The sequence below is a fragment of the Oryzias latipes genome, chromosome 2, assembly GCF_053564925.1.
Source record: "Oryzias latipes strain Hd-rR chromosome 2, Olatipes_Hd-rR_3.1".
NCBI classification, from domain to species: domain Eukaryota; kingdom Metazoa; phylum Chordata; class Actinopteri; order Beloniformes; family Adrianichthyidae; genus Oryzias; species Oryzias latipes.
In genome coordinates, this window is record NC_136238.1 from 28919395 (window position 1) to 28934233 (window position 14839).

Consider the following 14839-nt stretch of genomic DNA (forward strand, 5'->3'; position numbering starts at 1 on the left):
TGTGTGTGGTAGGGAGAGGGAAAGAATGTGTGGGGGGTGGAAGAGAGTAAAAGGAAGAAAGGTGAGAAAGTGGGGGATACAAGCACTGATTTGAATAAGTTATTATTTTAAGTTGTAACAATTCTACCAGATCTGCTGGAAAGACAAATATTACATCAAAGGTGAAAATCTGACACTAAGATGAGTGAAAAAAATCTGTCCATCAATACACTGTGGGTTAGGAGGAGGGATGAAGCAGACAGGGAGCAGTGTGGCAGTGTGCACGTGGGGGTGGGGATACATGCATGCTGCTGACGTGAACCGTGTGTTCATAAGGGGAACCAGATCCTTCCCAGCCCGACCAGCCAGACCAGGAGAGGGGAGGAGAGACCCCCAGGCCAGGAGCCCCCCCACCATCGGGACCCAGGCAGCCCGGGAGGGGGGGGGGGGGGGGGAGGGGACCGCCCACCCAACCAGCCAGGCGCAGAGAAAGGCCCCCCTACAGGGCCCCCCCCCCCAATGCCCAGATGCATAAGCGAACCCGGTGTCCGGGCCACAGGACAGGAGCGCTTAGCCATACCAGGCGGCAGCCGTGGGGGCCACCGGGCGCCGGACACCGAGACAAGGGCCAAGGATGAAGCCAGGGCCCCCAGAACCCATGAGCCTCTCACCACCCGACCGGCGCCCCGTCTCCACAAGCCAGCCCCGGCACACGACCCGAGCAACCCAGAGATCGCCACGCAGCACCCACAGCCACCCCCCATAACCCTACACACTACAACCCCCCTCCCCTGCCATATTATCTGAGCCCCCCTCCCCAACCCTCTCAGTGCCCTCCCCTCTCTGTGATGGGGAGGGAAAGCCCCAGAGGGTCCCAGCGAGCCAGCCCCCAGGTCCGTCCCACCCATGCACTCACGCACACATACTCACATTCATCTGGCCGCCACGCAGAACCCCCCCCCAGCCGACCGACCCCCAGCGCCGTATGCCCGTCCATCACCGCAGCCGACAGGATACCACAAGCCTTGCCGCCCTGAGAGGACAAGGCGGGTGAAGACCGGCCAACTGCACCCATGTATGGAGGTGTGGGTGTGCTGCAGGTAAAATAGGGCCAAGCCGCAGAGCCCCCCCCCACTCCTGGTTCTCTCTGTTAGTGGTGTGTATTTGCTGTGTGCTGCTAGCATGCAGTGTGTGTGTCTAAAGGGGAAGTTAAAATTTTGGGGTGGCAGTGAAAGGTGAGCACGGATGTTTCACCGTGAACCCCCTCCACCAGACCCTCTCCAAAATGCCCTAGATTAATCAGGGTGTCTAATATGCAAGTAAAAGCGAAATGGAGGGCGGGCGCCGACACGACCCCAGAGAGAGACACCCCCAGTGAGTCCCGCCAGCATAACCCACCCATCCAGTTCTCGGAGCCCCATGTGCCTGTGTGCAACATTTGTTTGGGTGAGAACGGGGAGGATCAGGCGGATGGGCACAACCGGGGGAAGAATTCTATTTTCTATGTTCTTGTTATTCTGCATCTAATGGATTCTGTATATACATGTATATTGTATTACAGAAATCTGCTTGATTCCTGCCTTCAGTAACAGATAATAGGTACCAAGGTCACCAGTTAGGCCTGTTTGTGACTTTAGTCTCCGTTTTTTTCTGTACTGGAGTGTTTATGGAACCACAACACCTGCAATGCAAACTAGACAAAAACACACCATTCTAATGACGTATCTAGTATGTTTACATCTTCCCTTACTGAATAATAAAAAAGCCTTTTAGCCTTGAGGACAGAGAGAGAGGACAGCCACAGAGCCTAACAGGTCGTGTTTCTCCACCTCTCCCCTTTTGACTCTTGTGTGTCTTTTCATTTCTGCACATTTCATTTTTGGACGTCCTGAACCATCAGAAACTGTGAAGGCCGGACGGGAGGCCAACAATTTGGAGACACAGACGGGGGGTTGAGGAAGGTTTTTCCTGAGGAATTCGGCCTGGATGAAGGGTTTCTCAGTGGACTGACGACACGGGTGAACCCTACAAAGGTAAGCAGAAACCTGTCAATCAAATTCTGCATTGGGCGTAGCCAAACCAAGAGTCTGATGTCCACAAAGTGAGTAACTCAGTAAATTGTAGAATTGTACATTTGGGAAAATTATATTATTTAAGAAAAGTGACAATAAGGTTTACAGAATGAGAGAAAAAGAAAAAGTGATGAAGTGTCCTAGAGTTTGGAAACTCCAACAGTTCTCTGACGGGAGGCTGGTTCACTGGGTTTGTTGTCCCGGGGAGGTGAGGACAGTCTGAAGATCCTAAAGATTGGTGAGAGACCAGAATCCCACAGTAGGACTGAGTGACAGAAATACCATGGTGCAGGTGTGTGTGTGTGTGTGTGTGTGTGTGTGTGTGTGCGTGCGTGCGTGCGTGGGTGCGTGCGTGTGTGTGTGTGTGTGTGTGTGTGTTTGTGGCACAGAAAGACAGAAAAGATGGGGGTGACATGAAGGTTAATGCTACTTACATACTAAAGCAGGGGTGGGCAATTAGAAGGGCCGGACCAGGAGCAGATGTGTGGAAGGGGAAAGATCTACCATGGAATGTAGATGAAAACATTTGGATTGAAAATTATATTCTAAAACAGAATATTCTGGAGTTTTTAGTTTAAAACTTTATTTCCCATTTTAGATCAATTTTTTATTGTGAAGCTCTTTGGTACCTTCAAGTAATTGTAAAGTGCTATGAATAAAGTTCCATTCATTTATGATCCTTTTAATAAAATAAATAACATTATTCATGAAATAAGACAAAAATTCAGGCAAAATATACTAATACATTTAAAAAAAACAAGACAAAAAAACCAATAAATATTGGATCCTCTCCCGTCATAATCCTAACTGAGGTCTGCAGCACCTCACATCTCACAGTTTGTGCAGCTGTGTTGTGTCCTGCACGTCTGTTTCTCATCCAGAAATTCCAGAAGTTTATGGCAGTAAAACTCCTCACTGACTAAATACACTTTTCTCAGACAGACATGAACATTTTCACACTTTTCTCTCTTGTTTAAATTCTCAAACCTTCACAGAAATCAGATCCCGGATCTTAGAATGAAAACAAAGATCTGATTGAATGCAGAAGGGGGGTATGGAAGCGATTCTGTAGCATAAATAAAAAGCAAAGTCAAAACCAGAAATGCTTTTTAATTTTCAAAATGAAGCTGCATTTTTTGACTCAAAATTAAAATGAAAAAGCAATCCACCAAAATGCTTTTTCATTTCTTTCCTCAACACAGCTTATTCTGTCACTTAATTAAAATTAAAATGAAAATGGTATTTGACATTTCATTTTCAAGACGTTATATTTCAGACAAAACACGTTATTTCTGGTAATTTATTATGGAATGAACAGACATGCAATCCAAATGAATACATTTGTACATCAAATAATATTGATGCATTGATGCATGCAATAACTCTCATTTATTTCAGAGTACAGTACATGTCATTTCTATAATGGGTATAACAGTGACATGGGTGATATCAGCGCTTTATACCGTCTTTCCAGCTCGCTGGGTGTGTGTACCGTAAACTATGATGTAAACGCGCATGCTAAAAGTCAGTGACGGCTGGGGTGACCGCACTTGCTTTTTCTTTTGAATTTTGAGTCAAAAAATGTCGCTACATTTTGAAAATTAAAAAGCATTTCTGTTAATCCATTTTAATTGTCAAATTAGACATTTCTAAATGAATTATGCTACACATTTACCAGAGAACGTCTTGAAAATGAAATGTCAAATACCATTTTCATTTTAATTTTAATTAAGTGACAGGATAAGCTGTGTTGAGGAAATAAATGAAAAAGCATTTTGGTGGATTGCTTTTTCATTATATTTTTGAGTCAAAAAATGCAGCTTCATTTTGAAAATTTGAAAGCATTTCAGGTTTTGACTTTGCTTTTTATTTATGCTACATAATCGCTTCCATAGGGGGGAAGAAAATGTCACGTCTTGATCGCGTGGCCAGATTAAAAAAAACAAAAAACATGGATCTCTGATATTGTTCAGTGGGCCGGACCAAACATAGAGGCGGGCCGGATCCAGCCCGCGGGCCGTAGTTTGTCCCCCTGTTCTGATAGATTCATTTCAGTGAAATGATTTATTTTGTTTAGGGGTTAAGATACTAAAGTGCGTGTTGTGTATTTTGTGTTTTTCTGTAGAAGTTTTGATTGTGTTAAAAGTTATGGACTGTATAATTCTTTGCTTTGTCTGCATTTTAACAAACCATTTGTAGTTGTGTGTGTGAATTGTGTTTGTGTTTAGTTGGAGTTGTGTGTGTTTAGTTGGAGTTGTGTTGGTGACATGGCTAAAGGTAGATAAAGAGCAGCAGTGGCTCTGGGGACAGCAGGAGGTCAGAGGTCATTGGGGAACCAGCGTATGCAGAAGCAAATGAAACACAGCAAGGAGGATCTGATGACGTCTGACAGGACAGAGCAGTGAAGAAAGACAACGTCTTCCCTCTGGGGGGGTCAGAACAAACAGGAAGATGAGATGAACTTAGGACAGGGAGGTGTGACAAAGCAGGTTGGTCTGGGAACTGCTTATCCAACAGATGATGGACGTACAGCACACACATACATACTAGATATACAGAAATAAAAATCTATTTTGGATAAACGGAAGGTTGCAGCTTTAGGGGCTCCTAAATCTTTAATTATACAACAGGTGATGTCATTTCTGTAGATGGATGTTTGTTAGTAAACTTTTTCTGGAATCACACTGCATAGAAATGCTGTTAGTTCACGCCCAGCTTCTCCAGACACACAAATAGTTATAAGACTCAAAAATCAAAATTGGAAACAGATTTTGAGGTTTGGACAGACAATGCCTACATTCATTTTGTCCACTGACGGTGCTGTAGATAAATTCTAATCTAGAGATTCAGCCTCTCCTCACAGCTGCAGCTCTGCAGCCTTGAGTTTCCCAGGGAGATGCAGTCAGAGCGCTTTGTTTGGATTTAGCTGCAAATGGTGTAGAGGAGTGTCTGTGCATGCTGGTGTCATTCAATAAAAAATTTCAATATTGAGTATGGAAATAGATTTTCTTGCAATGCCAAACTATAACAAATGCACCTGAAAGTGAGAAACAATTATGGATTAAAAGGACAATAAATTGGAAGAAGTCAATAAACAGTTAATTGAGTTGCAGCTGGCAGAGGCTAGGCAGAAAGCAAATAAATAAATAAATAAATAAATACATGAAAAAATAAATAAAATCAAATATATATATAAAATGTCTTAGACTCACAGCTGAAGCTCATTAGTCACATTTATCTGGTACATTTCCGCCAGGTCCGCCTGGTTTCATTTTACAAACTATAACTCACCTATGAACAGTTTTAGTGTCAATCCGGCCTTCGCCCCGTAGGATATAGGGGACAATGACGGGGAGAGGTGGGGTGAGAGGCGGGTAAAGCTGGGAGCCACTACTCTGTGCAGCCCGGATGGGTTACAGGTCACTCTACCAGATGGGACTATACTCCACTGCAGAGTGGATGAACTCACTCATGAGGCGCAGTACCTTGTTTGTCCAACGGAGGAGCCACTGGTAGACTAGTACTGGGGATTGCTCGAATCCAGAAACCACAGCAGATGAAGGTATTGTGTCAGCTTTTCTGGTGTGGAAACCTTGGATGTCCATCCTTAAGCCCTACACCTACCCGCCTGACCCCCTCAAGTACTTTTTTTAAAAGATAGAAATGAGAAAACCTGGTACCAAGGCCCAACAGAAGGACAGTAATAGGAGAGGCTCAGCTCACACCCTCACATAAAGCATGATCTCTGTCAGCTGATAGAGTAGCCCTCGTTTCCCTCACAGTTCATCCCAAACTTCAGTCTGAAGATTTTGGCGGAGTTTTAAAACGCACCAGACGCGCCTCTGTTTTTCCATGCCATATGTTCTGGTTTTCTCCCATAGCAGAAACTTATGGCATCATGGTTGCAGGGAAGACAATGCCAGGCTAGAACACGCTCAGGTGACTCGGCATCATGGTCATGAGTGGACTGACCATCCCCTGGCGAAGGCCTTAATTGACTGACAGCCACCTCATCTGTGGGCTCAGGGCACCACAGAGGATGGGTCGGTAAATTGCCCACTGATTTGCACGCTGTAAATTACATTTGAGCGCTTCAACCGTTTCTGATCCTAATCCATACGTAGTCCTGGCCAAACTGACCACACGCACAGCTGGTTTACACGCATTGACCTCGCTAATGCTTTTTCGGTCTGCCTCTACACCCTGAGGGGAGACCTCTTCTCAATTTCGTGTGAAACCCAGCAGATGTGTTACACGCGTTTCCAACAGGGGTTCACACTCTCTCTAGGAATTTTCAATCAGGTATTAAAGGAGATACTTCTGACTGTCCCCTGCCAGTCAACGTCACTCTCATCCAGTATGTGGAGGAAATTCTGATAACAGCTGAAACAGTTGACGCATGTTTAGATGCCACAGGCGTAATTCTTAGCCATCTGGTGGCTACAGGGTGTAAAGTTTGCAAAAATTGCAGGTGCCGCAGACAAGTAGATTCCTCAGAACATTATTTCCCAGTCAGGGACTGGCATGTCCCTGGTCTACAGATCAGCTGTGTTGTCTCATCCTAAGCACATGAAGGTCAAAGAGGTTGTCATTTTTAGGTCTGACTGGCTGCAGCAGACATTACGTCTCCAATTACACAGGGTTGACCCATCCACTCCATGACAGTCAGACAGCAAGGATGAAACTTAAAGCTATGGAGTTAATTCAGTCTCAATAATCAGAAATGCACACAACCTGTTTTACAAATGCACACGCTCCGATTCACAAATGTCATTTTATGCAAACGTGAAAAATAAATTCGGAAATACACACCCTGTGTTTCACAAACACACAGATTGTGTTTCACACATGCACACTAAATGTTTTACAAATGCACAATAAGTGTTTCTCACAAATGTGCACACTGTTTTTCACAAAAACATTTTAGAAATTCACAATAAATGTATCAGAAATGCACAGTAGGTGCTTCACAAACATGATTTTTAGGTACACATGTGATGTGAACTTACAGATCATTCGAACTGCAGACTGTGCATTCAAAATCCCGTTCTCGTTTGTGAATCTCCCCGTGTGTGTGAGAGATTTTTCTACGGTGAATATTGAGACTCATCTGACGGAGCTGGTCGACTAATCTCACCATTGGCTAGTGAATCTGTCAATCAAACTCATCGGCAAAGCAGGCGGGTTCGAATGGCCCCTTACACTCCCCACTTTCAAAGTGACGAGGGAGGGAGCTGTTCAGCACAGCAGTTGAAAGGACGCGGGCGGCAAACATGGCGGAGAGGTCTTCTGAACGGGATCAGTCTCAGCCCGTAAGTAATGCATTTATTTGATCATTCCCTCGTTGTACGTCCTATAATGTTATTGAATACTAAGTTCAAGCGTTCTCCTTTGCCAAGTGACATGTGTGAATGCTTTATGAACACTGCAGCCGAGTCGTTTGCAGAGTACCCCCACCGCAAATTAGCTTAGCTTTGTTTTGCTTAGCCTGTGCAAGTTGTGTCTGCCTGTGAGTGTGAGTGAAGTTCAAGCCGGGTGTCGGTTCAAGCTAGCGTCTATAGCCAATGATCTGTAGGTTCTTAACATGATTCATAAGGAACTAAGGGGAAAACATGCCGGATTTACAGCAGCAAAGAAAGTTTAATAAAAAGTATTGATTTGGAGACGGCGATTTGTTTAAACACTGATACTATGCTATGCTATGCTAACTAGCTAGTTGTTCCGTGTGCTGCCTTTATGTAAACGCGATCCGGGTTAAAGTTAGACACAGCATTTTCACAACCCAGACTTTAAGACGGGGTGGATATGTGCAACAAAGTTAATTCATATGACATTCATGAAAACGGCATTTTTTAAATATAACAGACATGAATCCACTGTTGAATGAAAGAAGCTTCATTAAGTTTCTAACGTTAGGACCCGTATTGTGCTGAAAAGCCCTGTGAGATTGTGTCAGAGTGACAGCCACTAAAATCCCCGTATCTCTTTACTTCCAATGACGTAATGACAAGAATCCCAAACATTATGTTTTTAGGCTGTTTTGTAGTCGATAAGTAGTCACAGAAAGGGTGGATGGGAGAAATCAGCTGTCAACAGTGATTAGAGTAGAAGTTACTGTAAGTATTACACACAGGCTTCCTGTGATCAGTGTCTTGTCTCTGATTTTTTTAAAGGTGTTCTTTACTACAAGCTCAAGTAATCATAGCAAGAGTGTTTTAAAAAAATTCCCCTTTCATATATTTGAAAATTATGTAATTTAAGATCAGACAGCTAAATGATCTAATCCATGTTTGTTGTGTTTTTATTTATTCTCTAGGAATTACTGAAGCGTGACAGCGTGACAATCTTTTGTTCCTCGTGCCATCAGGCAATACAACTTTCTGGCAGGGCATCTTACAAGTAATTTCTTTTAATTTTACCCACTGATTTTCCAATTATTTACCTTTTTTATCAATCTTTTTATTTTGTGATATTTCTATTTGTAATGCATGTGTGTTGATGTGTTTTTTTAAGATGGCCATTTTTAAAAAATTTCCTCAGGGATTATTAAATACCCTTCTATTCTATTCTATTTCATATTTTATCATCCTATTGTATTACTGTTTTACCTGTCAATTGGGAATTTAGCATTTTTGCCCCTGTAAATATCTGTCAGTTGAAAGTATTTGTACTTGTATTCCATAGATCTTGTACCTGAAGATAGCAGACAACAACTGTGCAGACTTGGCCTTCTTCAGTGACGCTGTGAACGTGTATGGATTACCTCTGAGGTATTCATGTTATTCATAAAGAAATCTTTTATTCACATATCAGGCAGTATAAGCACTTGGTTATTTGTACAAAAATAAAATAACTTTTTTAGACTCCTCTCTGAAAACAAAGGCAACTCTAAAACTCTTTCCCCTCATGAATAACATTTTACCCCCCCTCAGTCTCTCTCGCCTCAATTTTTCCCCCAGTGATACATGTAACCCACTCCTGCAATTTTTTTAACCTAGAAATTCTACTTATTGGCATCATACATAAGGACATTACATTTTAAACTGATGTGTACCGTATTGGCGATGCATTTGTAATTATGTGTTTGAGACATGATTTTCATGTTATTGTCAGGGTGAGAGGAGATCACTGAGGAGAAAATGTGGGCATAGCCGAGTTAATGCTCACAGTACGTACAACCTACACAAACGGCTTCATTGTGGGAAAAGTGTACACACAATCAACAGTGAGTTGAACCTAGTTTTAGAAGCTTTAATATATACACAGGGCTCCAGACTGCGTCCATTTGGTCGCATTTTGCGACCAAAATTTGAGAGTGTGCGACTGAATTTTGCACCCAGTCGCACATGTGCTACCAGTAAATTTGCCTCCTCCACCCTCCGTATTTTTTATACATTAAACATGAAAGGAGCACGTCAATGATCGATGAAATGAGAGATATAATCATCAATGAGACGCGAGCGCACACGCACGCAGGCAGACACACACACTCGCGCGAATACTCATGAGACTGAAGCACACGCGAGCACACACTCGCGTTTCATTGAGTGATGCCTGAGGCGGCCAATGCGTGTGAGAAGAATAGGGAAAGTCACTGCAAGTGGCTAAAATATGTGGAGGGGCGGGGCCTAGAGATAATCGAGCGCGCGTAAACATCCGTGGGAAGGAAACTGACATGGTGCCTCTGTCGGCCTCCTCCCCCTCTCCTCTCCGCTTGGCTGCTGATTCTCAACACCTGCGACCACTTACCTCATCACCTCATCCGCCTTCATAAGGAGCCACAGGATCATCAGTCTTCGCCAGTCCGTTGCCCCTGATGGTGCATAGTTGGTCCTCAAGTCAAGCTATTGTTCGTTTTCGCTACGTCAAGCCTATGACTAAATCTGTCTCTCTCTCTACTCACCCTCAGGAATCCAGTACCACGAGTGGTCGCTCGAATCAGTTCCCAGCCGTTCTCATCAGTCTGTCCTCTCCTGCGGTCCCACCACGAGCCTCTGCCTCATCAAGTGTCTCCACCTTCGTCAACATCGGCCTACGGAGAGATCCACCAGTGACGCCGCTAACTTCTGTCTTTCAGTTCGGAACCGACATCTGGACCTGCTCACGTTCTGCTCTCTGCTCCTCGAATTAAAACTCTTACCCGCCAACGCTCGCCTCCCGCTGTGTTTCTTCTGGGTTCCAGCATCTGGGTTCGAAAAGTGTTCTGTAGCCATGACAGAACGGACTGGCCCTAATCCCAACCCAGCTGACCCAGAAGGACTCAGATTAGCCGTTTCCCAACAAGGCATTATGCTGGGACGTCAAGCGGACGCTCTGTCGCAAATGGCGGCTGCACAGCAGGATCTCTTTCATCGCCTAGATGGTATGACCCAGACCTTACATGAACTAACCAGCCAGTTTTCCCAGGTTTCGCCTGCCACAGTCCATACTCCTGTCGTCCCAGCTCCTTCCGCTTCCGGAGTGCCGTCCGCAACCGAAAACATCCGACTCCAACCGGAACCTTTCTTCGGGGAGGTGGAAGCCTGCGGAGGATTTTTGCTGCAGTGCCAGCTAATATGTCAACAAGCTCCCCGATTCTACCAGTCCGACCACAGTAAGATCACCCTTGTCATTAATTCTCTACGAAGTAAAGCTCTCCAGTGGGCCCAAGCTTTTCTCTCTGCCAATCCCATCTCTCACCTGTCTTACGAGCGATTCCTCGGCGAATTCCGCCTGATATTCGACCAACCTCGTAAACAGGAAGAGGCAACCCGGCGGCTGCTCGCACTCAAACAGCGGAACCGTGCTGTTAGCGATCACGTCATCGATTTCCGCATTCTAGCGGTTGAAGCTGGCTGGCCCGATCTGGCCCTCAAAGGCGTTTTTTACCAGTCCTTGAATGAACAAATTAAAGACCACCTTTGTTCTCAACCGGAAGCACGATCCTTTGAGGAGTTAGTGTCCGCCGCTCTCCGGTCGGACGTTAGGATACGTGAGCGCCAAAAAGAACGAGGTCATCCGGCTCCACGTCCCCCGACTAAGTCCATCCACGCTCCACCGATCGATCCAGGCCTGTATGCTGCTGAGTGTCCTGTCCCCTCCAAGACTATGGAGGAACCCATGCAGATCGGCCACTCAAGGCTGTCAGAAGAGGAACGGCGCAAAAGACGCGAAGCTGGAGCCTGTTTTTACTGCGGGGCTAAAGGCCATCTAGTCTCGGGATGTCCAGTTCGTTTAAACTTCCCAGCCCCTCGCTAGACGACAGGCCGCGAGGGGAGTTATCTGCCACTGATTCTGGTAAAGAATTCATGTATTTACCTGTCAAGTTATGCCTCGATCGCCAAGTTCATGATCTCAGGGCCCTCGTAGATTCTGGGGCGGAACAGAGCTTAATTGACTTTCGTGTAGTTAACCACTTGTCTATCCCCACAGAGCCCCTAGAAAACCCCATTGAAGCCTCGGGCCTCGGGGGACAACACCTGTCCCGTATTACCCATCGCACCAAGCCCATTCTCCTCGTCACGTCAGGTAACCATAGGGAATCAGTTCAGTTTTACATCACCCAGTCCGCCCATACCCCCATAGTGTTAGGGTTCACCTGGCTCAGATTACATAATCCCCAATTTAACTGGGCTCAGGGATCTGTCACTCAGTGGAGTCCTTATTGCCTTGCAAACTGTTTACTGTCCGCTGTTCCCCGTGTTCCCCCCATAGATACCGAGAGTCCTGCCTCAGTAGATCTGGTTTCCATTCCGTCTTGTTATCACGACTTAAAAGCAGTTTTCAGCAAATCTAAGGCTAGCGCTCTTCCCCCGCATAGACCTTACGATTGCGCCATTACTCTCCTTCCTGGCGCTCCTTTACCTAAGGGGCGGCTGTTCAACCTGTCCGGTCCCGAAAGAAGCGCCATGGAACAGTACATCCAGGAAGCGCTCTCGTTAGGTCACATACGACCCTCTTCCTCCCCTGTGGGGGCTGGTTTTTTCTTCGTGGCTAAGAAAGATAAGACACTCAGGCCTTGCATCGACTACCGCGAACTAAATCAGATCACCGTCAAAGATAAATATTCCTTGCCTTTAATCACGTCTGTTTTTGACTCTCTTCAACAAGCCCGTATCTTCACGAAATTAGACCTCCGCAATGCGTACCATCTGGTTCGTATCAAGGAAGGCGACGAATGGAAGACTGCATTTAAAACCCCCTTAGGGCACTATGAATATTTGGTCATGCCCTTTGGCCTCACCAACGCCCCTGCAGTCTTCCAGCGGTTGGTCAACGACGTTCTCCGTGACTTCCTTAATCGCTTCATTTTCGTCTACCTTGATGACATTCTCATCTATTCCCATGATCAGGCCCAGCATGAACATCACGTACGTCTCGTGCTTGAGAGGCTTTTGGAAAACCAACTCTATGTAAAATTCGAGAAATGCGAATTTCATGTTCCAACCGTTCAGTTTCTCGGCTACGTCATCGAGGCAGGTTGCATCCGACCTGACCCCTCTAAGATAGAGGCCGTCGCCAACTGGGCACCTCCAGACACACGGAAAAAACTTCAGCAGTTCTTAGGCTTCGCCAACTTTTATAGGCGATTTATCAGGAATTACAGCAGCATCGCTTCTCCTCTCACACGCCTTACTTCCACTACTCATCCCTTTGCCTGGTCTACTGAAGCCCAACAAGCCTTCGACAAACTGAAGGACCTTTTCGTATCCGCACCCATCCTCATCCAACCTGACCCATCTCGTCAATTCATTGTCGAGGTAGACGCTTCTGATACCGGTGTGGGTGCCGTCCTCTCCCAAAAAGAGGCCTCAACTGACAAATTAAAACCTTGTGCTTATTTTTCACGAAAACTATCACCAGCAGAAAGAAACTATGATGTCGGCAACCGGGAACTACTTGCCATCAAGCTGGCATTGGAGGAATGGCGTCACTGGTTGGAGGGAGCAGAACAGCCATTCATCGTGTGGACAGACCACAAGAACCTGGCCTATCTCCGCTCAGCCAAACGACTCAACTCCAGGCAAGCTCGTTGGTGTCTTTTTTTTGACCGCTTCAATTTTGTGATCACCTACAGACCCGGATCCCGAAATATCAAGCCTGACGCCCTGTCCCGAAAATACAGTCCATCAGAACGCGCCCCGGCCACCATCCTTCCTTCCACCTGCGTCATCGGAACCCTCACGTGGGACATCGAGAACAAGGTACTCCAAGCCCTGAGAGACAATGATGACCTCCCTCCTGCCCCCAGGGGTACCTTGTTCGTCCCTGCTGATCTCCGGTCCGAGGTCATCACCTGGGGGCATACTTCCCGCTTGGCTTGCCATGGGGGGGTTCACCGGACTCTGAACCTCATCCGCAAAAGGTTCCATTGGCCTGCCATGGAAAAGGACGTGCGGGAGTATGTCGCTGCCTGCTCCACGTGCGCCCGATCAAAATCCTCATCCTCAGCTCCGGCAGGTCTGCTTCATCCTCTCCCCACTCCCAATCGACCCTGGTCCCATCTCGCCATGGATTTCGTCACCGGTCTCCCCCCGTCACACGGTAACACTACTGTCCTCACTGTTATTGATCGTTTTTCGAAAATGGCTCACTTCATTCCCCTTCCTCAACTCCCCACGGCCACTGAAACTGCTGACCTGATGGTCAAACACGTTTTTCGCCACCATGGCATCCCTATGGACATTGTCTCCGACCGTGGCCCTCAATTCACGTCACAAGTGTGGAAGGCTTTCTGCTCGGCCTTGGGGGCCACGGTCAGTCTCTCGTCTGGTTATCATCCCCAGTCAAATGGCCAAGCGGAGAGAGCGAACCAGGAGCTGGAGGCAGCTCTCCGCTGTCTGGCGGCACAGAATGAAAAGGACTGGTCCACCTTCCTGGTATGGATAGAGTACGCTCATAACACTCATCCTTGGTCTGCCACCGGGATCTCTCCTTTTGAGGCCGCCCTAGGGTACTCACCACCTCTGTTTCCATCCCAGGAGTTGGATCTGGCAGTGCCTTCCGTCCAACATCACCTCCAGCGTTGTCAACGCGTCTGGACTCAGACGAAGGCCGCTCTCCTCCGCACCAAGGAGAGCAACTGCCGGATCGCCAACCGTCGCAGGGTGGTGGGACCCGACTATCAACCAGGTCAGAGGGTTTGGCTCTTTACTCGCAATATCCCCATTCAGGCATCTTCCAAGAAACTGGCTCCCCGATTCATCGGTCCTTACGTCATAGACAAACTCATCAACCCTACCTGTGTCCGTCTTCGTTTGCCCAAAGCCCTGAAGGTCCACCCGTCGTTTCACATCTCCCAGATCAAGCCAGTCCAGGACAGTCCTCTGTGCCCGCCGTCCACTTCCCCACCGCCCGCCCGGGTCATCGACGGCGCTCCGGCCTATGACGTCAGCCGGATTTTGGACGTCCGTCGGAGGGGTCGTGGATTCCAGTTCCTGGTCGACTGGGTGGGCTACGGTCCGGAGGAGCGCTCATGGATTCCCCGCTCGTTTATTTTGGACCCCTCTGTCATTGAGGATTTCTACCGTGCCCACCCTGATCGCCGCCCTTGACCGCCTGGAGGCGGTCGTTGAGGGGGGGGTACTGACATGGTGCCTCTGTCGGCCTCCTCCCCCTCTCCTCTCCGCTTGGCTGCTGATTCTCAACACCTGCGACCACTTACCTCATCACCTCATCCGCCTTCATAAGGAGCCACAGGATCATCAGTCTTCGCCAGTCCGTTGCCCCTGATGGTGCATAGTTGGTCCTCAAGTCAAGCTATTGTTCGTTTTCGCTACGTCAAGCCTATGACTAAATCTGTCTCTCTC

General features: G+C 47.0%; 3 protein-coding genes across 5 annotated transcripts in view; 2 read left to right on the plus strand and 1 right to left on the minus strand.

Moving 5' to 3' along the window:
• Positions 1-14839, plus strand: part of LOC144986899 (uncharacterized) — a 181993-nt gene that overhangs the window by 139411 nt on the left and 27743 nt on the right. The window lies entirely within an intron of this gene.
• The window catches only part of LOC111949070 (NACHT, LRR and PYD domains-containing protein 12-like), a 350272-nt gene that overhangs the window by 100131 nt on the left and 235302 nt on the right, over positions 1-14839 (minus strand). The window lies entirely within an intron of this gene.
• LOC144987763 (uncharacterized) overlaps positions 1-14839 on the plus strand; it is a 296127-nt gene that overhangs the window by 22199 nt on the left and 259089 nt on the right. For both annotated transcript variants that reach the window (XM_078937122.1, XM_078937118.1), the window contains exon 4: positions 1880-2012. In XM_078937122.1, coding sequence (XP_078793248.1) covers positions 1880-1935 — 56 coding nt within the window. In that variant the 3' untranslated portion in view covers positions 1936-2012. The remainder of the gene's footprint in view (positions 1-1879; positions 2013-14839) is intronic.